Source organism: Saprolegnia diclina (genome assembly GCF_000281045.1).
Source record: "Saprolegnia diclina VS20 unplaced genomic scaffold supercont1.51, whole genome shotgun sequence".
NCBI classification, from domain to species: domain Eukaryota; phylum Oomycota; class Saprolegniomycetes; order Saprolegniales; family Saprolegniaceae; genus Saprolegnia; species Saprolegnia diclina.
In genome coordinates this window covers 157810-178374 of record NW_008246118.1, presented here as the reverse complement: position 1 = coordinate 178374, position 20565 = coordinate 157810, and the positions used below count along the sequence as shown (strand labels likewise).

General features: G+C 59.3%; 9 protein-coding genes across 11 annotated transcripts; 4 read left to right on the top strand and 5 right to left on the bottom strand.

The window, feature by feature from the left end:
- Positions 1-20: 20 nt before the first annotated feature.
- On the bottom strand, positions 21-2006 carry SDRG_12624 (hypothetical protein; the record flags this gene model as incomplete). The annotated part of the gene is made up of 1 exon (XM_008618701.1): positions 21-2006. One exon carries the CDS (start codon positions 2004-2006, stop codon positions 21-23), a length of 1986 nt encoding a protein of 661 aa, XP_008616923.1.
- A 1883-nt stretch (positions 2007-3889) lies between these two features.
- Positions 3890-4881, top strand: SDRG_12623. 2 transcript variants are annotated; one of them, XM_008618700.1, is made up of 2 exons: positions 3890-4471; positions 4559-4881. In XM_008618700.1, exons 1-2 carry the CDS (start codon positions 3940-3942, stop codon positions 4873-4875), a joined length of 849 nt encoding a protein of 282 aa, XP_008616922.1. In that variant the 5' UTR covers positions 3890-3939; the 3' UTR covers positions 4876-4881. The 2 variants fall into 2 exon arrangements, with proteins under 2 accessions (XP_008616922.1, XP_008616921.1); XM_008618699.1 differs by having other exon boundaries at positions 3890-4881.
- Positions 4882-6054: 1173 nt separating this feature from the next.
- SDRG_12622 (hypothetical protein) lies at positions 6055-7017 on the top strand. Its single transcript, XM_008618698.1, has one exon. It carries the CDS (start codon positions 6141-6143, stop codon positions 6942-6944), a length of 804 nt encoding a protein of 267 aa, XP_008616920.1. The 5' UTR covers positions 6055-6140; the 3' UTR covers positions 6945-7017.
- Positions 7018-7129: 112 nt separating this feature from the next.
- On the bottom strand, positions 7130-9436 carry SDRG_12621 (CMGC/MAPK protein kinase). The gene is made up of 4 exons (XM_008618697.1): positions 8757-9436; positions 8561-8712; positions 8382-8504; positions 7130-8337 (listed from the first exon to the last, which is right to left on the bottom strand). Exons 1-4 carry the CDS (start codon positions 9418-9420, stop codon positions 7315-7317), a joined length of 1962 nt encoding a protein of 653 aa, XP_008616919.1. The 5' UTR covers positions 9421-9436; the 3' UTR covers positions 7130-7314.
- Positions 9437-9899: 463 nt separating this feature from the next.
- Positions 9900-12268, top strand: SDRG_12620 (hypothetical protein). The gene is made up of 9 exons (XM_008618696.1): positions 9900-10413; positions 10458-10528; positions 10578-10689; positions 10728-10818; positions 10873-11054; positions 11106-11370; positions 11423-11553; positions 11652-11759; positions 11811-12268. The coding sequence occupies exons 1-9, from the start codon at positions 9949-9951 to the stop codon at positions 12192-12194; spliced, it is 1809 nt and encodes a 602-aa protein (XP_008616918.1). The 5' UTR covers positions 9900-9948; the 3' UTR covers positions 12195-12268.
- Positions 12269-12486: 218 nt separating this feature from the next.
- Positions 12487-15412, bottom strand: SDRG_12619 (hypothetical protein). The gene is made up of 7 exons (XM_008618695.1): positions 14630-15412; positions 14494-14579; positions 14230-14448; positions 13750-14182; positions 13580-13701; positions 13310-13532; positions 12487-13262 (listed from the first exon to the last, which is right to left on the bottom strand). The coding sequence occupies exons 1-7, from the start codon at positions 15392-15394 to the stop codon at positions 12543-12545; spliced, it is 2568 nt and encodes an 855-aa protein (XP_008616917.1). The 5' UTR covers positions 15395-15412; the 3' UTR covers positions 12487-12542.
- Positions 15413-15882: 470 nt separating this feature from the next.
- On the top strand, positions 15883-17441 carry SDRG_12618 (hypothetical protein). Its single transcript, XM_008618694.1, has 3 exons — positions 15883-16754; positions 16802-17146; positions 17196-17441. The coding sequence occupies exons 1-3, from the start codon at positions 15897-15899 to the stop codon at positions 17391-17393; spliced, it is 1401 nt and encodes a 466-aa protein (XP_008616916.1). The 5' UTR covers positions 15883-15896; the 3' UTR covers positions 17394-17441.
- Positions 17410-18749, bottom strand: SDRG_12617. 2 transcript variants are annotated; one of them, XM_008618692.1, is made up of 4 exons: positions 18490-18749; positions 17801-18442; positions 17648-17752; positions 17410-17580 (listed from the first exon to the last, which is right to left on the bottom strand). In XM_008618692.1, exons 1-4 carry the CDS (start codon positions 18733-18735, stop codon positions 17491-17493), a joined length of 1083 nt encoding a protein of 360 aa, XP_008616914.1. In that variant the 5' UTR covers positions 18736-18749; the 3' UTR covers positions 17410-17490. The 2 variants fall into 2 exon arrangements, with proteins under 2 accessions (XP_008616914.1, XP_008616915.1); XM_008618693.1 differs by having other exon boundaries at positions 17577-17752.
- A 190-nt stretch (positions 18750-18939) lies between these two features.
- On the bottom strand, positions 18940-20321 carry SDRG_12616 (hypothetical protein). Its single transcript, XM_008618691.1, has 7 exons — positions 20150-20321; positions 20025-20099; positions 19848-19980; positions 19558-19793; positions 19370-19516; positions 19141-19325; positions 18940-19093 (listed from the first exon to the last, which is right to left on the bottom strand). The coding sequence occupies exons 1-7, from the start codon at positions 20312-20314 to the stop codon at positions 19006-19008; spliced, it is 1029 nt and encodes a 342-aa protein (XP_008616913.1). The 5' UTR covers positions 20315-20321; the 3' UTR covers positions 18940-19005.
- Between the last annotated feature and the right edge of the window lie 244 nt (positions 20322-20565).

Sequence of the window (20565 nt, the reverse complement as noted above, 5' to 3'; positions counted from 1 at the left end):
CAGTAAAATGCATGGTTGTCTTACTTTATGGTGACAGTCGTGTTCTTGAGCACCTTGATGTTGTAGACGAGGCTCGTCACGTCGTTGAGCTGGCCGTCGAGGAGGTGGATGTTGTGGTCGCCGTCCTGGACCACCATGTACGCGCCGTCGTCAGGCACGGGGATCGGCAACGGCAGCGCGGTCGGGTGCGTAATCGAGTTGGACCGCGTGCTCGAATTGGCCGTGTGGTGCTGCTTGACCGTGACCTGTGCAATCGAGAGCTTCTTGGCGCGGAGCTGCTTCTCGGGCAAGCCAAAGCACGTCAAATGGCTCATGAAAAACCACTGCAGCGTGCTCAGGCGGCGCGCGCGGCACACGATCGACGACGCGGCGCTGCGGTCGTCTGCGTCGGGCTCGATGCCGTCGAGAAAGTCGCACACGATCGAGCTGCTGTTGTACATGGCTTGACGCGCGAGTGAATTCTTTGCCAAAAGCTGCCAGTAGCGCCAATTCCAGAGCCGGTCCACGGCCGTGACAAGGACGACGTTGAGGACGAGGCCGGCGCCGACGGACGAGAGCACGCGGAGGTAAAACCCGTCGAAGACACGGACGCGGATGCCGTCAATGCTTTCGTTGACGTTGCGAATGGACGTTGCGACCGAGTTGTTGTACTCAATGTACGCTGGGACGTAAACGAGGAGGACGGCGCTGAGGTACACGGACGTGGTCGACGACAAATTGCAAAAGCCCATGAGTGCGCTCTGGCCGTTGTACGACGCGGTGCTCACAAAGCTCCCGACGATCTTGAGGAGCTTGAGAAAGGCGCAGTTGACCCAAAGCAGCCGGCTCGAAAGCGAAAACATTTGCAGCGAGTAGAGAAACTGCGGCGCCAGCGAATTGTACACGTTGACTTCGCGGACAAAGATGAAGCAATTGTTGAGGTCGAGGAGCACCGAGATCGCATACAAAAACACAAACAAATCCGAGTTGTAGCAAAACGACGCGTAGCTCAGCGCGTTGCTCTGGTATGGAAAGAGCTTGGGGAGGATGATGCGGAAGGTGCGGGCGACAAGCCCATCGACTTTGGTCGGGTCGACTTCGAGCCACTGGACGGTGCGCCGACCCGCGAGGTACCCGCAGATCGCGATCGCGATCGCTAGGAGCTTGATGTAGAGCGCTGCGACGCCAAATGACGAGTTTTGCATCATGAGCCCAAACATGTAGGTCGAGCCGGGCACAAAGGTGCTGTTGGTCACGCGAAGCACTTTGGTCGTGTCGTTGTAGACGTAGGTGAAGTTGCAAACGCTATGGCCGAGCTCCGCCGTTGGCGCGCACCCGGTGCAGAACGTGCGGGGAAAGATGCGGTAAAATTTCACAATCTGCGACTGCGGCTGCGTCGTGTTGCGAACGACCACGTCGTGCGTGAAGCGGAGGTCCGTGCTGGCGCGCCCGGGCACATAACCGAGGTCGTATAACTGGGTCGACTTCATCGAGGAGTTACCCAAGTTGGCCTCGGCGTCGTCGGTAAGAAAATGCGTGAGCGCGTTGCCGCGGTAGAAATTCACCGAGTCGGACGCAAGCGCAAGACGGACGGTGCCAAGGCTTGGGATACTGTACGTTTGGGCAAACGTCGGACAAAGGTTGGTCGTCCGCGTCAGTTCAAACTCGCCGACGTTGATGACGTACACGTCGACGCTCTCGGTGACGAGGTTGACAACGGTGGCGTTGGCGATCCATTGGCCAATGTTGGAGAGGTTGGGAATGCCGAGATTCCGCGCGTAGCTGTACTGCGCACTGAGCTGCTGCGCGTTTTGGGCCGCTGCAATCGGCGTGATGAAGAACTTGCCGTCGCCCAAGTACGCGTTGATGGCCCAGTTGTTGACGAGCGCGTCGCTCGCTATGAGCGGCAAAACAAAGAGACCGCCGATCGCGACGGCACGCTGATACAAGCGCCGGCCGTGGCCGTATAGCGAGTGCTTGGACTTGACACTGGTCACATCCTCCGTCATGTAGGCGCTTCGTCCCATCGTGTCAAGAGGCCAAGTGAAAATGATCGGTAGCTGGTGGTGACTGACTGATGCGGGTAAGAAACGCTTCAACTAGCAAATATCTTTTCGCCTCATTTTGAACGAAACGTCGTCACAGTGCAAGGTCGTCGTACCACAATACTTCAACTCTACTGCATTATTGGTACGGCATGGCTCATTTTGAAAACCAAGAGCGTAGTCGATGTCGATATAGTGATATTTGACGACTGCGCTGGTGTCGACGGTGGGCTCTGGTTGTCGAAGGCCAGAGCCCATCGGGTAGCAACCTCTATTTTTGCTGTGGCCGCCATTGCTCACCGTTGGTGGCACGACAGCGTCGTGCCACAGCGATGACAATCCGTCAGCTCACAACGGCGGTACGGCGGTTTACACCTCTGCGGACCACACGTCCAACATGAGGTAGGACAGAATTTGGAGCCACCCTGGATGCTCTTATGGTTGCCGGCTCGTAGCCACGACAACCAGCAAAACGGTGCATAAGAATCTGGTGTCACATCAAGGCAACAACTACACCAACCACTGGAAGCACGTGCATTCGTTCCTCTCGATTCGTGTCTTTTTGGGCCCGAACGTTTCAGGAAAGGGCAACGGATGTGCAAAGTGGGAAAGGCTGTTTGTGTTGTGTAATGGACCATCAGCCTTGCGTTCTGCAAGTCGGTTTGTACGACGACGAGACGTCGCTTGGACGACCAAGCGCACAGACAAGACTGTGACGAACACCGTGTCTGTCCAGTAGGTCAAGGCTGTCATCACGCACTCGGTGGTCCTGCGTGGTCGAAGCCGACATTCGGTCTATTCTCTCACGACAACGAACAGGACTATGTCTGCAAACGCTGTCGTGCGACAACCAAGCAAATAACTTCCCAAGAGAGGGTGCCACTTGAAGGCTCTCGTATACGGTAGCGGTGTGCGTCCAGTCTCACGAAAGACTAGTTTTTGGCGCAGATTCATTGTGTGCTAGTATGTATCGAGCAGTTCGCATGGCAGCGCGGCCATTTTCGTCGAGTCCTAGTCCAAATACAGTGTAGTACAGTACAGCTGGACCGTGCGAAATACACATGTGTCAGCGCAGCGCTTCAACAAATGCGTCTCACCCACCGCTGCGTGGTCAACGGTGATGGAGCCTTATCCGACGGCGGCAAAACTTGCTTTGCACGCTCAACAAACTGAGCGCTCACGTGTCTCGGCGACCAAACCCGTGACGTGTACGCGACGGAATTGGGCCATGCCGGCGTCATACATGAGCTTTAACCCACGAAGCACGACAGCTTTCTAGAACGACTCGTGATAGCAAGCACACAACAGAGTGTGGCGACAGAAATGGTGTCCGCTTCCGGAATGAATTCGCGAGAAGACCGAGGGAAGGCTCCGAGAAGGACGACGACAGATTGTATACAGTCTGCTTGGCGTGCGACGTGCGAGCTCACAAAGACAAGCCATAGTCCTTTATGCCACATCACGGCTTGCCGGTGCATCATGATCGGTCCACACTTCCCAGGCGTCGCCTTCCTCCAATCCTGTGACGCGTCGCTTCTCATTGGCTCAAAACGCCCTCTGGCTCGAAATGAGAGGCAATAATTGCTTGCATTTCATCAGACAGATGTTGCAATGTGTGGTAGCCAGTGATGGTACGACATGTATCTTAGGTACACTCTGAAGCAAAGTGCGTTCTTACGGGGTGCTCATCCTCATCCATGATAGAAGGGAGTACACGTGTGCACCTTTCTTGTATTACGAATGCATCAAGTACACTTCGTGTCCAGCGATAACAGCGGTGCGCAACGTACCACAGTCCACAGTGCATCGTCAACGGCTGGGAAGTCCTCGCCTCGACCGTGGTTGAGCGCCGGTAAACTCGGATCTCACTCTTCAACTCTCCGCGTTCTCGACACTACGACCACCAAGAAGAAGAATGCCGGAAATCACCAAGGAAGTCGGCATCGCCTTTGCCCTCACGTGGGCCGCGGCCTTCGCCACCTGCATCGGCGGTCTCGTCATCTTTAGCGCGTCCATGGTCAAGATGGCCAACGCCAAGAACCTCTCGATCGCGCTCGCGCTTGCCGGTGGCGTCATGGTCTTCATCTCGCTCGTCGAGATCTTCAACGAGTCGGTCGAGCAGTTCAAGGCTGGCAACGCCGACGAGGCTGGCGAGTGCGACTCGACGTGCGAAGGCAACGCGTGGGTCTTTACCAACATTTGCTTTGCCGTTGGCGCCGGCATTATCTACCTCCTCGATGCGCTTGTGCACCGTCTCTCGCCCGATCTCAAGGACGAAGTCGACCTCGCTGACCTCGCGCGCCTCGAACAAGTCGTCGACGGCCATGTGGCCTTGACGACGCCGACGGACGCCGACAAGGAGGCGCTTGCTGGCAAGGAGAAGGCGGCCATGAACCGCACCGGCGTCCTCACGGCCATTGCGCTTGCGATCCACAACCTCCCGGAAGGTATTGCCACGTACACGGCGGCGGTCCACGACCTCAAGGTCGGCGCCACGCTTGCCATTGGTATCGCGCTGCACAACATTCCGGAAGGCATTGCTGTCGCGACGCCCGTCTACTTTGCCACCGGCAACCGCTGCAAAGCCTTTTGGTGGGCCTGTGCGTCGTCGCTCGCGGAACCCCTCGGCGCCATCCTTGCGTTCTTTATCCTCGGTGACGGCCTCAACCCGACCGTGGAAGGTGCCATGTTTGGTCTTGTCGCTGGTATGATGGTGACGCTCTCGATCAAGGAACTGATTCCGTCGGCCGTCAAGTTCTGCCCTGATGGCAACGCTGTCTCGATCGCGATCCTCGGTGGCATGGGCATCATGTCGTTGAGTCTCATCCTCTTTGCGTACGTCGGCGTCTAAGCGCACCGACCACCGCCTCTGCTTGATAGACCCCACTGTGTTTTGCGTGTTCATCGGCTGCTCTCATAGCTATAAGGACGATCGTCCAATACAATGTATACTGCTGCCACTAAAACGACTTTGAAAAACATGTCCGTACCAGCCCCGTGAACATCTCGCGGGACCCCAGAAAGAGTCAATAAACCCTTACCCTAGAAAACGCCTAGAACGATTCCCTTGCCGTAACCCCCATGTTTGGACAAACCAGGTGCGGCATGCGAGCACTCTCATCCGGGTCAACGGCTGTGAGTACAAGGAAGGACATTCCTTGTACTGTAGAGTGGCGTTGTGGACCTTGCATGCAAGATCGACGCACCCGCATCGACACCGGGTGTCGTCCATAAAAGTACAGTATTGTCCGCCAAACCTTGCCATCCCAGTCCAACTCATGGCCCCGAACGCCGCAGAAGCACCTGCCGCGTCTCAGATTCAAATCGTGCGGTCGTAACGCGTCCACTGGTGACCATTGAATTTGTAGCCAATCAGCGTAAGGAATAGAAAAGAGCCAGTGCCCTTGAAGCAGCAAGTGCAATGTGAGGCCGAATCGTCAGACAACTGGGGAGCGCCTTCTTCGTCGCAATCTCCGAGATACGAACACGCAGAGTAAAAAAGCTCCCCGAGAGACACGACAACTGCGGAAAGGCGCAGCGTTGGTACACGCTGCCACCAGGATGAAACCAGACGGAAGAAGCTATCAAATTTGGGAGGTTAACATGAGGCATGTCCGAGCACACAAGGATCCTCATGCTATAATTTTCTGCTGATGGGTCGACCAAGTCGCGCGGTATCCATGTACGACGTGGGAATGTGGAGGGTTCTTCAATATTCGTTCAGACTCTAAATTGTGGCGTGTATGTCGGCAACGTACAGCGCTGTTTCGCCTCATAAATGCATTGCCCAATGATCGATCGTCCAAACGTAAAATTTACGAAACGAGTTTCGCTGTCACGGCGCGCATCTCTGCCACGAGTCCCAATGTCTTTCCAACTCGAACCCAGCGTCCCGACGTCGAGCAGGATCGATGGCGGTCCCTTCTGATGTGTCGACACGACCACGGAGAGCGCTCGTGCTGCCACGTTTCTTCCGAATCTACGAGATTCGAGTATTCAGTTGCAGAGGTATTTATCTTTAGAGGTGCGAGCCGGAACCTCTCAAAACCAATCGTGGGTGCGGAAGCCGTCGAGTCAACAGGCAGCGCACTCTTCAGCCAACCTCAAACCACCACCATGTCCACGCTGCACCAGCGCCGGCCGGCGCCGACGCCCGAGCCCGCCGAGGCCGCTGCCATGAGCAAGCCCAACCCCGTCGAGGCCGCCATCAACTGGGCGTACCTCAACCTCGGCGGCGAGGAATGGGACTGCCAGCCCGCGTGCATCATCACCGACTACATCCTCGCCATCCAGTGCTTCATCTTCATCGCGTACCTTACGTTCATGACGAGCTACCTCAACGAGCAGTCGCACTGGTATGTGCTCTACTTCTTCGCGATGGGCACGACCGCGCTCGTCGGCGGCTTCCTCCACCATGTGGCCTTCAAGGCCAAGAAGGTGTTTGACGCCGAGTCGGGCTCGAAGCGCGTCTTTGGCGTCTACGTCACGCGCCCGACCGTCGATGCGATCATCGACTGGAGCTGGCACCTCGTGCTCGGCTTTACGACGCTTACCAACTTTTGCCTTGTCGCGTTCGCCGCGTCGCGCTACCTCTCGGACGGCTCGTCCGAGCTCACGATCTGGATCGCGGGCACTGGCTACTCGATCGTCGCGATCTTCGCCTTCATCTACATGAACACGTCCTTCATGCTCCTCGGGTTCCTCCCGGCCATGGTCTTTGGCAGCGTCATGTCGGTCATGGCGTACGAACGCGGCGTCGTCCACGAGCTCCTCGTGCTCACGCTCAAGCTCGCGTCCGGCTTGATCCAGGGCCTCGCGGTCTCGCCGTCGTCCAAGCATTTCAACCACAACGCGCTCTCGCATGTCGTGCTCTCTGCCGCCGCCGCGACCATGCTCATGCACTTTCACTTTGTCGTCTAAGCCTTCCCCCTGTCAATTTATCCCCTTCCTCTTCTTTATCTCTGCAGCCAATGTACACCATTGTCCTCCCAGATACTACGAAGACTCTGGAGACCGGTTCGTGACCCATCGACACGGGATGCAGAAATGCCACGTCGGACTCGTCAGCATGGCCTATCGAGACTCTGTCCTGTGCTGCCGCCGTTGGCTTATGTACAGCTCTATACCCTGGCTTTCATGCAAAGCTCGAGGACGAGGTTCATCGTACTAGGAAGAATCGACGAGACGAGGTAGAGACAGGCGTGGACGGTGTAGGGTTGTACGGTTTAGATATCCTGCGCGACAGCGTCTTCGGTCGATGAGGCGAGCGAGCGGATGATGGTGATGATTCTTAGTGGCGCGCCCGGGTGTTGGGCTGCTGCGTCTGCGGGTGGTAGTAGCCGATCTCGGCGGCCATGAGCTTGCGGATGTCGGCGATCGAGAGCGTGCCTGGGCGCAGATCAAACTCGAGTTCAATGCCGTACGCAGCAATCACGTCCTCTTCTTCGATCGATCGAATGCTCCCGAGGTACGGGTGGTTGAGTGCGTCCTCAACACTCGCTCGCTTGCGCGGGTTCATGTGCAGCATCTTGTGCAAGAGGTCGATCGCGTCGGGCTCGGCGCCCGGGTACAGCTCGGAGAAGCTCTTGGGCGACTGATGCGGGAGCGACCGGAGGTAGAAACGCACGTCCGGGTCAGCGACCTCGGCGATGTCGTCGTCGGCCATGCTCCCGAGCACACGTAGAATCGTGTTGAGCTGGTCTTGGCTGTCTTGGGGCAGCGCCATCTGGCTCGCACCAGGACTCAGCGGGAAGCAGCTCACGCCCGGAAACAGCGGCTCGCGGTTGAAGTGCGATGGCACCGACGTCTTTTGCATCGAGAGCAGCTCGGCAAAGATGCAGCCGACGCTCCACACGTCGATGCCGGTCGAGTAGTCGTGGTCCCGGAAGATGATCTCGGGCGCACGGTACCATCGCGTGACCACGTGCTCCGTGAGCTGTCGCTGGATCTTCTTCTTGGCCGCGGCGCCCGTCGGACTTGCATCACGCTTGCGCTTCGAGGTCGACGACGTTGACGATGCCGGAATCGACGTTGGGTTTGCAATCGTACGAGCCAGGCCAAAGTCGCAAATCTTGATCGCGACAGGCGAGAGGTTGAGGAGCACGTTGGCGGGCTTGAGGTCGCGGTGGACGATCGACGCCGAGTGCATGTACTTGAGCGCCTTGAGCAGGTCCAGCAGAAGCCAGCGAATGTGCTCGGCGGTTAAAAACTGCGGCGAATGCAGTAGCTTCTCCAAGTCGGACGGGAGAAACTCAAACACAACGTAGAGGTTCTGGAACGACGTCAGATCCGACGGACACAGAATTTCGCGAATCTAGTACAAAGACTAGAAACGTCGCCCTGTCTCAAACCACGTACCTGGACAATGTTGCGGTGCTTGAGCTGCCGAAGGATGCAGAGCTCGCGCAGAATGCGCTTGGCATCAATCGGGTCGGAAAAGACATTTTGAATCTTCTTGATCGCGACCACGTCCCCTGTCGGCTACGAAGACAGCATGAGAGAGGCTAAGAACGAGGTCGTAGAGCTTGGTGTGGTACCAGGTGCTTGCAGCGCACGACTTGGCCGTAGCTGCCTTGGCCGAGGACCGTCTCGATCTGGTAGTGTGGAGCAATCTCGTCCCAGCCTGTGAGCGCCGACGTGCCTCGGCCTGGGTTCGGGTTGCGGGCGACGATCGGGTTCGTCGGCGGCGCTAATGGACGTTGCTGAATGAGAAGGAATTCGTACGGTGGCTACCTTGTTGGGCGGCCGAGGGCATCGCATGCAGCGCAGGCGTCTCGGCGAGGGCCGCCATTTCGCGCTGCGTCTTGACGTTGTCGTACATGGCGAGGTCTTGGGCGACGACGAGCATACCGGGCCCCGCAGGGTTGCCGACAAGCGGTGTGCATTCGCAGAGCAAGCGCAGCTCGTGGCCGGCTTTGGCGAACAGCGAGACCTCAAGCGGCGCGCGCGAGCCGTTGGCGCCGTCCATAAAGCTAAAGAGCGCTTGCTCGAGCATCGAGCTGGACGAGACGGGCACGAGGCCCGGGAGGTCGAGGAAGTTGCGGCCCGCGACTTCATCCCGCGTAAAGCCCGTAAGCGCAACCGCCGTGTCGTTCCAGAGGATCACGCGCATGCTCTTGTCGACGACAAAGACGACCGAGCCCGACGCGTAGAGCGACTTGCCGAGCGAGGCGAGACTCTCGGTCGTCTGGCAGAACGAGTCGACAGCCGCGACAAAGGAGCGGACTTGCGGGATGGACGTGACGTACTCGATCTGGTCGCCCATGGTCTGGCGCAGGAGCTTGCGCACGGTACCGTTCATGACGGCGACGCCTTGCGGAGCATTGCTTGGCATCATGGTCCGTGGCGGGCCATGGACCATCGGCGGCGGCGCGGCGCCCTGCGGGTGGTAGTTCATCCTTCCTTGGCCCTCGACTCCAAATGACCGACGGCCACGACCAGCTGCGTCACTTCCTAAAGACCACGTGGTCGTCCGGATGGATCCCTCGCCCAATCTGGCGACGCACTGAACAAACGCAACTTTTCAGCCAATCGTATCGCGCCCATTGCCCAAATAGAACGCGTTCTCTCCAATCAAAATGCGTGACGACCAAAATGTGTAGGAGCTCCTGTGCAAACCACTGCTCGTTTGCTGCATCGTATCCGTATGGCGCTAGTAGAGACGCGATCGAGCCTGTGGACCTTGGACCTTGGGCGATGGCGGGTATGTCTCCAGCCGCTTGGGCTGCCCAAGGGCGAGCAAGCGAGGACGCCTGCTATTCGGAGATGCGACGGTGTCGGTGGCGGTGGGTACCATATTTTATTATTTATTGCTGTGCAATTATTATTATTATATGACCAACTGTTGGCACCTTGTTCAAGTGGGATTGTAATGTTGCGGTCGTGGGTGCGAGGCTGACTAAAAAGACCCAACAAGATCTCGGTCATGGCCGACGTCGTGCTGCGCCGTGGCGAGCTCGTGTACCGACGCGATGGCCACGCCGAGTGGCAGCGTTGCTGGGTCAAGATGTACGCTGACCGCGTGGTCGACCACACGCAGGCTCTCTGGCTCGCGACCAAGCAAGTCGTGCGCGTTGAGCCTGGCCTCGGCGGCCCGAGCCCGTGGGTGTTTCGCATTACCGTCGCTGGCAGCGCCGCCATCGACGCCTGCGTGGCCTCACAAGACGAGCGCGATGGCTGGATCCGGTGCCTCGTGGATGCCAAGCGCGCGTACCTCGCGGAGAATGGCAAGCTTCTCTTCCAAGCGGCGCACTCGCCGATGCCGGACCCGCCAGCCTTTGTGCGGTTTGCCGACAGCGACTCGGAAGCGCACTCGTCGGCCGACGACGACAGCCTCTCGGAGACGGACGATCTGCCCGCGAGCCTCAAGAAACTCGTCGTAGGGCCCAAGGTAGCTTCCTCCACACTCAGTTTCACCCATATACATGCGCCCAGCGCCCTGTGCGGGACCGGCCGCGCATTCTGACGATCGTGCACGTCGAGATGGAGACGAGGGCGCACGGCCGGTACGACGCTCTTTCTGGCATTGGGAAGCATTCACATGCGCGGATATAGCTTCGTCGCACCCATTGCGCTCGACGACGACAGCTTGAGAACCACGCACGTCGATGCGCTCAAGAAGGAGGCACTCGGGAAGCTCAAGCACAAGATTGTACACAGCCTCGACGTACGTTCCGTCTGTCGCCGTGAACTGACGCAGCGCAGGCGGACGTGATCGCCGCCGACGCGACACTGCGCGACCTCACCCAAGACGACGCCACCTCGTTCGTGCTCGTCTTGCCGGATGCGATACGCGGTCGGTCGACCATGAGGAATGTATCAAGTTGATGCAAACACCCTGTTGTTCTAGACGTGTGGCTGCGCAACGAAGATAAACCGCTGTGCTACTACCTCGACATGAAGCTCGAGACTGCGTCCGAGACGGTGCATCTCTCGCTCCGCCCCGTGCAAGCCATGCCGCCGCCACCGCTCCAGGTCGAGATCACGGGCAACGCCAACAAGGTCAGCGACCTCTCGCAAAAGCTCTACACGGTATGCCGTCAACCCTAATCTTCCTCGCCCGACTATGTATACATTGCGTAGACGTACACGATCCAAGTCGAGTACAACGACGTCAAGTGGACAGTCGTCCACCGGTTTCAGGACTTTCTCGCGCTGGATGACGCAATCAAAAATGACGTGGCGCCCTACCGCGCGTACCTTCCGCCCCTGCCAAAGAAGAAGGCGATCACGCCCAAGAAAGGCTCGTTCGTCAGCAAGCGCCAGCGCAAGCTGCAGGCGTACCTCCAAGACGTTGTCGCGCTGCCCGGCCTCGCACAAAACGTCCACGTCATGACGTTTCTCGGTGGTATTATCTCTGCCTCGATGCCTTCTACTTTCTTCGTCGGCGCGCGTTGTAGTGGTCTCGATGGCCCGGAACCGCGAGGTTGTCCGAAGCGTCTTGCATGTCTCGGCCGTCCACGCGTGCTTGAGCTACGGCGACATTATCCTCTTCAAGACGCGCTTTGGTGCGAGCAAAGTGCAGCGCAAGGTCGTCTTGTGTCGCTTCCACGGCCGATCACTCACATGTCTCTTGGTATAGGTAGCGTCGCCGGTCGCACCAAGCTGGCACCGCATGCGTGTACGTAGATTACCGGTGCGCGGTACGACCACGCCGCGATCGTTGTGCCAGGGTCGACGCCGCCGCTGCTCTCGCTCCTCGAGGCGACTGGCGAAGGCATCCAAGTCTATGCGCTCGTGAGCGTTTAGTCACAGATTGAACTAGGAGAGTCATGCTCAACTAAATAGAAAGCGCGACTGCAGGCGTACGGGCGCGAGGTCACAAACGCCATTGTCGCGCGCCGGGTGCTCGCGCATCGGTCGCCGACGACGCTCGCCAAGATCCAAGAGTTTGTGCTCGGCGTCGAAGGCAACGCGTACAGCATCTTTGGCATCCTCAACCGGTCCAAAGTCGAAAAGGAAGAGAAAACGACCAAATACTTTTGCTCCGAGCTCGTCGCGGCCGCGCTCATGCACGTGGGGTGGCTCCAGAAGGACGTGCCACCGAGCTTTTACTGGCCCGGCAACTTTGAAGAAGGCGGTGAGCTCGAGCGCCACATTCTTCCGGGCGTCACGCTTGGCCCCGAGCTCGCCCTCGACTGTAAATTTCTCGAAGTCGGTCGTGCACAGTAATTTCAACTTGTCGCGACAAGAACTTGACGAGCTTTCAACATGGATAGCTTGCATGAATAACGTTGTTGTTGATGAGGCACATGGTCACGGGCAGTGATGTGCTTGTGTTGCTGATGCGTCCCATTACGTGTACCTCAAGCAACCTCCATCGTCTCGCTCTGACGTCACTTGTCAAACGCAAACATACACTGACTGACTGATTGACTACTGACTGACTGACTGACTGACTGATTGACGGATTGACTGACTGACGGATTGACTGACTGACTGTTTGACTGACTGACTGATTGACTGACTGACTGATTGGCCGACTGAATAAGAGTATTAGCTACCAAAGGCTTCGCGACGCTAGGTGGCCCACTGCGTCTCGCCCGTGATGCTATTGTAGTAGTACGTTTGGCCAGTCGTCTCATCGACAGCCGTCATCCATGGGTCGTCGTCATTGCTCGCGCCGTGGGCAATGCCTTGGTTAACATAGGCGTAATCGGCCGACTGGAGGTACTCGTTGTACATCTGCGGGTCCTCGACCATGCCGCCGGCTTGCTGCTGCAGCATCGCGAGAACGAGCGCGCTCTGCTTCTCGTTGGCTTGCTGCCGCTTGTACGTGCCCATGTCGATCCACGCGTGGGCCGCCTTCTTGCCTTTGGCGTGGATGATGTTGTAGCAGCCGAGGCAGTACGGGTCGCCGCACGCGTCGCACCACCGCGTCGCCTTGAGCTTCTCGCACTCGACGCATTTCGTGGGCCCCATCGCCGTCCACGTGTGGAGCGCTCGCTTCCCACCACCGTGCGTCCGGTCATAACATGCGTCGCAAAACACGTCTTCGCACTGCGTGCAGCGACGTGACGCGTCGGCGTTGTCACACTCGACGCAAAGCGCATCATCGAGCTCGGCCTCCTCGGCCGCGCGCTGCAATTCGAGCTCGAGGAGCGCTTGGGCTTCTTGGGCCGCGGCTTCCTGCGCCGCGATCGCGGGATCTAAAAGGACGCGGCCGTCCTGGAGCACGAGGTCGCGGCCGTCGGCCTTGGTGTACCCGCCTTCGGGTGGCTCCCAGATCGCGTCGCCCGTCTAGACACCGCGTTGCAACCGAACCGCAGACGAGATTTCGAGCGTACGCTGTTGTGGTAGAAGAAGAAGGCGCCCGCATCGTCGGACCAAAACTGCGTCCACTCGCGCGCCTGCGCCACAAATTTCTCGAGGCGAGCGGCTTTCTGCGCTGCCACGACCCGCGCGGCCTGGCGCTGGCGATACAGCGCCTGGATGCGCGTGGCCGCTTTTGCTTGGCGGCTACGCACGGCTGCACGCGCTTCCGATTGAAACTGCGTCGCGAGCCGACCGCTATACAAGCGATTGTGTTCTCAACATCGCTGACAAGGAGGCGGTACCGATGCCCGCGGTACACGGCTTGGAGCTTGAGCGCAGATGCGTGCTGGAGCTGCAGGTGCAGTCGCCGGCGCTCGCGCATCTCGCGCACATAGAGCCGGGCTGCAAACCCGCGGTAGATGCGCTAGCCATTGCCGTCATTGGGGCTTTGCGCCAGGACCCAAATCGGTACCTGGATACGAATGACGTGGCGCCGCTGCTCGCGCTCGATCATGGCGCGAATGTACTTGACCTTGTGCAGTCGCCCGCGGTACCGTCGCTGGAGGATACGCGCGGCTGCGACCCGTGTTCGGTGCACATGGATGGCGCGGGCGCGGGCCCGCGCTTGACGGCCACGCGCCAGCGCCTGTATCTGGCGCGCGGCGCGGAATTGAGCCCGCGCCGCCTGCGCCGCATGGAGTGATTTGCGCAGTAGAAAGCCCCGCGCCCGGGCCTGCAGCGCCGTCGCGGCCATGTTCTCGCGCATCGTGCGCACGAGCTGCTTGGAGTTCGCGCGCGCGTAGGCGCCGCGGGCAAAGGCCTGGATCTTGCACGCTGCGTGGTGTCGCTTGCGGCGCTTGCGCTCGGCGCGGAAGGCGTTGTAGAGGAACCGGCTGTGGTAGTTGCTACTCATATGCATAAGAAGTGAAGTGATCGAAGGTGTATGCTGTACCGCCACGCGCGTTGCAGGACGAGGACGGCGTCAGCTTCCTGTTCGGCTTGGAGCTGCGCGTCTTCGGCGTGTAGCACGGCGATCCACGTTGCCCACGCGTTGGCGACGCGACGCCGCGTCCAATTGGTGAAGAAGAGGTCGAGGCGGCGGGAGCCTTTGAACTGAAGGAGCACCGTACGGGCTTGCTGCTGCTTGAGGAACGCCGAGACCGTCACCCACCTAGCCCCTCCCATTAAGCCTTGGCGGCAACGATGGAATAGCGACCGGACGAACGCAGCTTGCATCTTGGCGTGGAGCAGCTGTGTGCAGATGGCGTTGATCTTGGCGAGCCCCCACTTTTTCACAAAGAGCTAGACGGCGCGATGTAAAGCGTGTTGAACGACAAGACGAAGTGACAGACCTCGCCGCGGATGCTCTGGACGGGGCAGATTTGCTGAGCGTGCACGAGGTCCTGCTTGACGAGCGTTGTGAACGACTGCACCCGTCGCAAGGCGGCTGTGAGCTCACTCTGCAGCGTCTCGCGCGTCTCACGGCCACGGCGCTTGTGCTTGTGCAGCAGCGGCAACTTGGCTCGCTGGCGTCGCGCCACTGTCATAGCCTTGGACACGATCGGACTCGGTGAGGACGAGGACAAGGACGCAGTTTGCTCGAGCGCATCAAACTCTTCGGGCGTCAACCCAAGCGCCTCCATCGCTGCCGCGCGCTCGTCGTCTGCGAGTACGTGCGACGGCGTCTCGCTGTCATCAGCAACGTCACTGGCTGCAAGGACGGACGGCGGTGCGCTTGGTGTTACTGCGCGATGCACGGGTGGCAGTCGGAACACTGGTAGAACGTGCGCGCCCTTGTGAAGCCCGACCTCGAACGGCGTGTCGCCCGTGTTGGTCAAGATCGGAAGCATGTCCAGTCGGTCTTTCACGGGCAGCTCATGCTGGTTGGTCGACGGCTTCCGCCGCCTGTCTTTGTCTTTGAGCTTCATCTCGGTTTCGAGCTTGAGGCGCGTGCGGTCGAGCTCATCTAAGAGGCGTAATTCATGGTCGGTGAGCCGCGCAATGAGGTCCGTATGGGGCGTCGGCAGCGCCGGTGCGATAGCAACTGGCGATGGCACCTCGGGCGTTGGCTCCCGGGGTGGCTTGACGCCCGAGAGGCGGCCGCCAAAGAGCATCATCGTCGCATGCAACTTTCAAGCTGAAACGGGCTACGGTCAACACTAAATCCGTCGACCGCCAAATACGTTCATGATGTATCACATGTTGGTAGCAGCAGTCCAGCCATCAAATGCCTTTTGCCCTGGCTAGCGTACACCGTCGCTACGGAAGCACCTTTGCTCATGGTGACATGGTGTCGTCAAGCAGCATGCTACTAGAATATTTTGGCCTATGGATCTAGTCGCAGGAGTAGTCGCAGCTACCGTAGTTGTTGAACAAAGAGGAGTCACGTCGTAGTCGAGAATCGAGCGTTCAGCCACTATAGCTAATACGTTGCCTGGCAGGGACGGTCCAGCATGTGCAGGTCGATGCTCGAAACGCCTACGTGCCCGTGGATTGGTCAAAATACAGCGTCATTTCAGTCACGTTGCCGTCCGATTGGCCCAGGACGGAGCGTTTGCGCCAATGGCCTTGCGCGAATCCACTTTAGATCGCTAATTTTAGGTCACTCGCACAACCGCGATGCCGGTGACGATCACGGAGGCGGACCTGGCGCGGATCCTGCGCAATGTGTCCGAGCCCGAGGTGACCAACCGCGAGGCGAAGCGCGCGCAGCTGCGCGAGCTCTCTCAGACGCGCACCAACAAGTGGCCCAACACGCTCGAGGCCATGCGGCGCAAGAAGGAGAACTGGAAAAAGGACAAGGAAGACCGCGAAGAGGACGAGCGCCGCAAGGTCGACATGGAAGAGGCGCGCCTTCAGATAGAAGCGCGGACGCGCCAGATCGAGCGCGCCAACCGGCTCTTGTACGAGCAAACCGACAAGATGAAGACGCTGCGGTCGAAAGAGCTGCTCAATGATGTGCTCGCCGACCGTGAGTTTCAACTCGCTGAGAAAGCGGCGCTCGCTGCCATGGACAAGCGCGTCGAAGACCAATGGATCGCGCTCGAGCGCACGCAGCTCGCAGACGCGGACGCCAAGAAGGCGGCCGACGAGGCCCGGCGCCACGCCCAGTCGCTCGCGCTGGCGGCCATCCAGAAGACCCAGCTCGACGAGTACAAAACCAACTTTATCGCGACGCTCCGCGAAGAAAAGCGAGACGGCGAGCGGATCAAGGCCAAGGCCGAGCAGGACAACCGCGACGAAGACGAGGCCGAGGCGGCGCGGAAGCGCAAGTCGAAACAAGCTTCCGAAGACACGCGACTCGCCAACGAGCGCCTCAAGGCATTGCGGGCGCGGGAAAAGGAGCTCGAGTACCAAGAGGACCTCAAGCGCGAAGAAGACGCGCAGAAGAAGGAGGCGCGAGTCGCCAAGCGCGAGGCGTTGCAGCGCCAAAAAGAGGAGCGCAAGACGGCGCAAAAGATGCGGATGATCGACCTCGTACGTTTCTTAAATTTCACGATAGACCTCTCGAAAGATCCTTGTAGGCGACGGCGAACTTGCTCAAGGTCGAGCAAAAGTCCGAGGCGCGGCTCGAAAACCAGAAGAAGGAGGTGCGACTCAAGGAAGACACGGAGCTCAAGCACCGAGCCGACCGCCGCGCTGCGCAGAAGCGCGCCATCGACCACAGCCGCGCGCACCAGCTGAGCGAGAAGGCGCGGGCCAAAGAGGAGGAGCGCGCGGCCGCAAAAGAGCAAATGATGCAGTGGGCCGAGTACAACCGCAGTGTCGAGCAAGCGTTGGTTCACGAAGAGAACGAGCGCCGACTGGACAACATGAAGCTCGCAGCGCTGCAGCAGACGCAGGCGCACGCCAAGCGGAGCCTCGACATGGTACCTCCCGCTACCTACACCATGCCACATAGCGTAATTGCTATGCTAGGAGGAGCGGGCGGCGCAGATTTTGGCCGAAGAAACCATCAAGATCTCCCAGTCGACCGAGCAAGAGCTCTATACGCAGTACGCGTCACAGGTGCTTGCGGCCGCCGAAGCCAGAGGCGTCAAGAATACCTTCCCACTCAAGCAAGCGATGAAGGCCAAGAACATCGACCTCCTCCCGGCCGGCGGGTTTCGTATATAAGCTAAGGTCCGACTCGTTGTGTGCAAAATGCTTGGTATACCCATTCGGGGAGCACATGTGACCGTGTGCTGCGTGGTGGAACCAAGCCAATACGGCTCTACCCTTGGCAGCCGAGCTCGCACTTGTCCTTCGAACCTCTCGACTGCGTCAGTCGCGTGAAGCCGATCAGCCCGTGGTTCGATACCGACTGGAGCAACATATTAGTACGGAAATACCGACGGACCGACTGGAGCAACATATTAGTATGGAAATACCGACGGGAGCGGCTGCGCTAGCAAAGTCTCGACAAAGTCGCGCATGCTCTTGAGTGCATCAAACCAGTCGCTCCACTTGTCCATGTCGGCAGCGAGGTCGGGCTCCTAGTCACGAGTAGTTATAGCCGCGTCCATAGTCGTTGTGCTGCGTACTTCCATGAGGTAGACGCCGACACCGTCTTGCTGGACGAGGGCAAAGCCCATCGCAAGGAGCGCGTCGCGGCCGCCAGGAAACTGCCCGACGTCGGCCATGAAGAACGGGTTCGACTCTTTGATCTGGCGAAACACAGCATTGTCCGGCGCGCTGCAAATGTGCTGGAGAAACACATGCAGCGTGCTTAGCGTCTGGCGCCATTGTGCACTCGCGTTCGGCAGCTCCCGAATGTGGGCATGCAGCGTCGCCAACGCAGGCGTGAGACCGTCGAGACCGACGACAACGCGCTTCTGCAGCGCGGCAAGCGCCGCCCGCTCCGCTTCGATCCGCGCCTCCTCCTCGGCCGCCTTGCGCGCGCGCTCGTCGCGAACCTTTTGAGCAGCGATCGCGAGGCGCTCGACCTCGCGCGCCTTGGCCGCAGCCTCGGCTTGGATGCGCTCTTGTTCGGCCTCGTGGGCGAGCGCAGCCGCCTTCGCCGCAGCGTCGAGGGCTTCGCGAGCTGCCTCGTCGGCGCGGCGCTGCTCGTCGAGGCGGCGCTGCTCGAGGCGCTCGGCCATCGCGACGCCATCGGTCTCGACGTCGTCGCGGATCTCGACCAGTTGCCCGCGTAGCGCTTCGACGCGCGCATGCACTGCTCGGATCTAACGCCGACATCAGAGGACCGATCGAAACATGCTCGTGCGGCGACCTTGTCTTGCATGACCGGGCCGTACCGTGGCTCGTTTGTCACTGGGTCGGCCCACGCCAGCCGCTCCATAAACTTGTCCATCTTGATACCAATGTCGTCGTCAAGAAGGCGTAGCAGCGCATGGAGTGCAGCGCGTTGGGCAACGCGGGCCTCTTCGGCGGCGTCCGCTGTCGTCCGCGAGGCCACGAGGTCCCGCAGGCGCACCTCGGCATCGTCGACGGTGGTCGTCAGCCGTTTTAGCTCCATTGTGCCAATTCAAAATTCCGTTTAATGGCTGTATATATACCGTCTTTTTCAAAAATACGAAATCAAACGGTACAGTCCATGTACCGCCTCCACCACTTTGCACATTCGCTGCGCTCGCTTGGACGAAGCGCAAGAAGAGCAAAGTACCCCATCATGGTACGACGATCTCTCTACTATATACATGCAACCAACTGCATCGAATACTGCGTAATGGCAAGGACATGTACTAAGAATGGTGTCTTATCCCCTTGGTTGATGTCGCCACTTCGATCACCCTTGGCGGCGCACCACCGGCGTCGCGTCGATTTGCTGCACACTGGCGAGCGCACCTTGGATCTTGAGACGGTACTCAAAGTCCCTACGCATACTCTCGTGTCGAGTCCGACGGCGCGTCGTAGGTCGTACGATGCGAGCGGGTTGCGCTCGAGGTAGAGTGTCTCGAGCTTGGAGTTGGACGCCAAGTGCTGAATGTCGTCAAACGAGCTGATCTCGTTGTCGTTGAGCCAGAGGTCTTCGAGGGCCACGTTCGCACCCATGGGCGGGATGCTCTTGATGCGGTTGGCGCCCACGTCGAGGATCGTGAGCTTGGTCTACGCAGTGCTCTGTGGCATCGCATGACAGCAAAGATGCGTACGAGATGACCAAGGTTCGCGAGCGCCTCGATACCATTGTGGCTCAGATAGAGCTCTTCGAGAGCGACGTTGGCGCTCAAGTTGTCGATCGCGAGCAGCCGGTTGCTCTGGATGCTCATGACGCGGAGCTTGGCGAGCGCATCGAGGCCCTACGTCCCGATCAGCAGCAGACGCGTCCGTGCTCGTGTACCTGAATCGCCGTGATCTTGTTCTTTCCGAGCCAGAGCTGCTCGAGGTTCTCGAGGCCCTCGAGGCCTTCGATCGTGCGGATGCGGTTGGCGCCGAGGTCGAGCTTGACGAGCGTGCGCAGGTTGGCAATGCCGGTGATGTGCGTGAGCTTGTTGTTGGCCACGTACAGCTCCTCCAGCTGCGTCAAGTGGCTAAGGTCGGGGATGGACCGGATCTCGTTGAACGAGAGGTCGAGCACTATGAGGCCAGATGCCTGGTGACGATCGAGGTCAGGTGCAAAGGTCGTCGTACCGCGCAACTTGACGAGCTTCTCGAGACCCACCATCTTCTTGATCTGGTTGTCGTACAGCTCGAGATGCGTGAGGTTCACGAGCGACTCGATGCCCGTCATCTTGTAGAGCAAGTTGGACCGCACGTGCAGCTCCTACGACAACATGACGTCGACGCACGCAAGCCGACGCTGCGTACGCGCAGCTGGACCATGGCCTCGAGACCGTCGAGCACGCGCGCCTTGAGGCCGGCCGTGCCCACATGGTAGATCTCCTATCCGCGGTGCCATGAGCAAGCAGCGATGCGCGAGAATGGCAGCGCACCTCGTCGTCGGGCCGGAACTCGACGCACTCTGTCAGCGGTAGCTCCTTCGTCTCGCTCTCGTCGTGCGCCTCAACCGGCTTGGGGATCGTCTCTTCCACGACGCGCGCCACGCGCGGGGCTGGCGGCGCCACAGCCAACGCGCTTGTCTCCGGCGTCGAGCTCATGGCAGCAATCGAACTTATCAAATGATCTCGAACTTAACGTGGTAACGTCGTTGGCCATACAAACTGCAAGAGGAATTTCGTCGACAGTGAGTGCTGTCGCCGCCACCACCACGTGACGATGCTAGCGCAGGTAACCAGGACCAAGTCGGCGTCTAGTGCACCACTGCGTTGGCTTGCGGCACGGAGGAGCCTTCCAGTTGCACACTCCAAAGACTCCACCTCACCCGTCCCCAAGCCCTAGTCGATTTGAC

Excerpts from the sequence above, each read along its gene's own strand:
- SDRG_12623 (XM_008618699.1), top strand. The coding sequence starts at position 3,940 with ATGCCGGAAATCACCAAGGAAGTCGGCATCGCCTTTGCCCTCACGTGG.
- SDRG_12622 (XM_008618698.1), top strand. The coding sequence starts at position 6,141 with ATGTCCACGCTGCACCAGCGCCGGCCGGCGCCGACGCCCGAGCCCGCC.
- SDRG_12621 (XM_008618697.1), bottom strand. The coding sequence starts at position 9,420 with ATGAACTACCACCCGCAGGGCGCCGCGCCGCCGCCGATGGTCCATGGC. Across the intron at positions 8,505-8,560 it reads TCGTGCGCTGCAAGCACCTG|CCGACAGGGGACGTGGTCGC; the intron begins GTACCACACCAA and ends CTGTCTTCGTAG. Across the intron at positions 8,338-8,381 it reads AGCACCGCAACATTGTCCAG|ATTCGCGAAATTCTGTGTCC; the intron begins GTACGTGGTTTG and ends TCTTTGTACTAG.
- SDRG_12620 (XM_008618696.1), top strand. The coding sequence starts at position 9,949 with ATGGCCGACGTCGTGCTGCGCCGTGGCGAGCTCGTGTACCGACGCGAT. Across the intron at positions 11,371-11,422 it reads CGTCATGACGTTTCTCGGTG|TGGTCTCGATGGCCCGGAAC; the intron begins GTATTATCTCTG and ends CGCGCGTTGTAG. Across the intron at positions 11,554-11,651 it reads CGAGCAAAGTGCAGCGCAAG|ATTACCGGTGCGCGGTACGA; the intron begins GTCGTCTTGTGT and ends GCGTGTACGTAG.
- SDRG_12619 (XM_008618695.1), bottom strand. The coding sequence starts at position 15,394 with ATGATGCTCTTTGGCGGCCGCCTCTCGGGCGTCAAGCCACCCCGGGAG. Across the intron at positions 14,183-14,229 it reads GTCCTGCAACGCGCGTGGCG|CAACTACCACAGCCGGTTCC; the intron begins GTACAGCATACA and ends GCATATGAGTAG. Across the intron at positions 13,263-13,309 it reads TCTTCTTCTACCACAACAGC|ACGGGCGACGCGATCTGGGA; the intron begins GTACGCTCGAAA and ends CGCGGTGTCTAG.
- SDRG_12618 (XM_008618694.1), top strand. The coding sequence starts at position 15,897 with ATGCCGGTGACGATCACGGAGGCGGACCTGGCGCGGATCCTGCGCAAT. Across the intron at positions 16,755-16,801 it reads AGATGCGGATGATCGACCTC|GCGACGGCGAACTTGCTCAA; the intron begins GTACGTTTCTTA and ends AGATCCTTGTAG. Across the intron at positions 17,147-17,195 it reads CCAAGCGGAGCCTCGACATG|GAGGAGCGGGCGGCGCAGAT; the intron begins GTACCTCCCGCT and ends TTGCTATGCTAG.
- SDRG_12617 (XM_008618692.1), bottom strand. The coding sequence starts at position 18,735 with ATGGAGCTAAAACGGCTGACGACCACCGTCGACGATGCCGAGGTGCGC. Across the intron at positions 18,443-18,489 it reads GCCCGGTCATGCAAGACAAG|ATCCGAGCAGTGCATGCGCG; the intron begins GTCGCCGCACGA and ends TGTCGGCGTTAG. Across the intron at positions 17,753-17,800 it reads TCGGCGTCTACCTCATGGAA|GAGCCCGACCTCGCTGCCGA; the intron begins GTACGCAGCACA and ends ACTCGTGACTAG.
- SDRG_12616 (XM_008618691.1), bottom strand. The coding sequence starts at position 20,314 with ATGAGCTCGACGCCGGAGACAAGCGCGTTGGCTGTGGCGCCGCCAGCC. Across the intron at positions 20,100-20,149 it reads AGTTCCGGCCCGACGACGAG|GAGATCTACCATGTGGGCAC; the intron begins GTGCGCTGCCAT and ends CACCGCGGATAG. Across the intron at positions 19,094-19,140 it reads GAGCGCAACCCGCTCGCATC|GGACTTTGAGTACCGTCTCA; the intron begins GTACGACCTACG and ends GAGTATGCGTAG.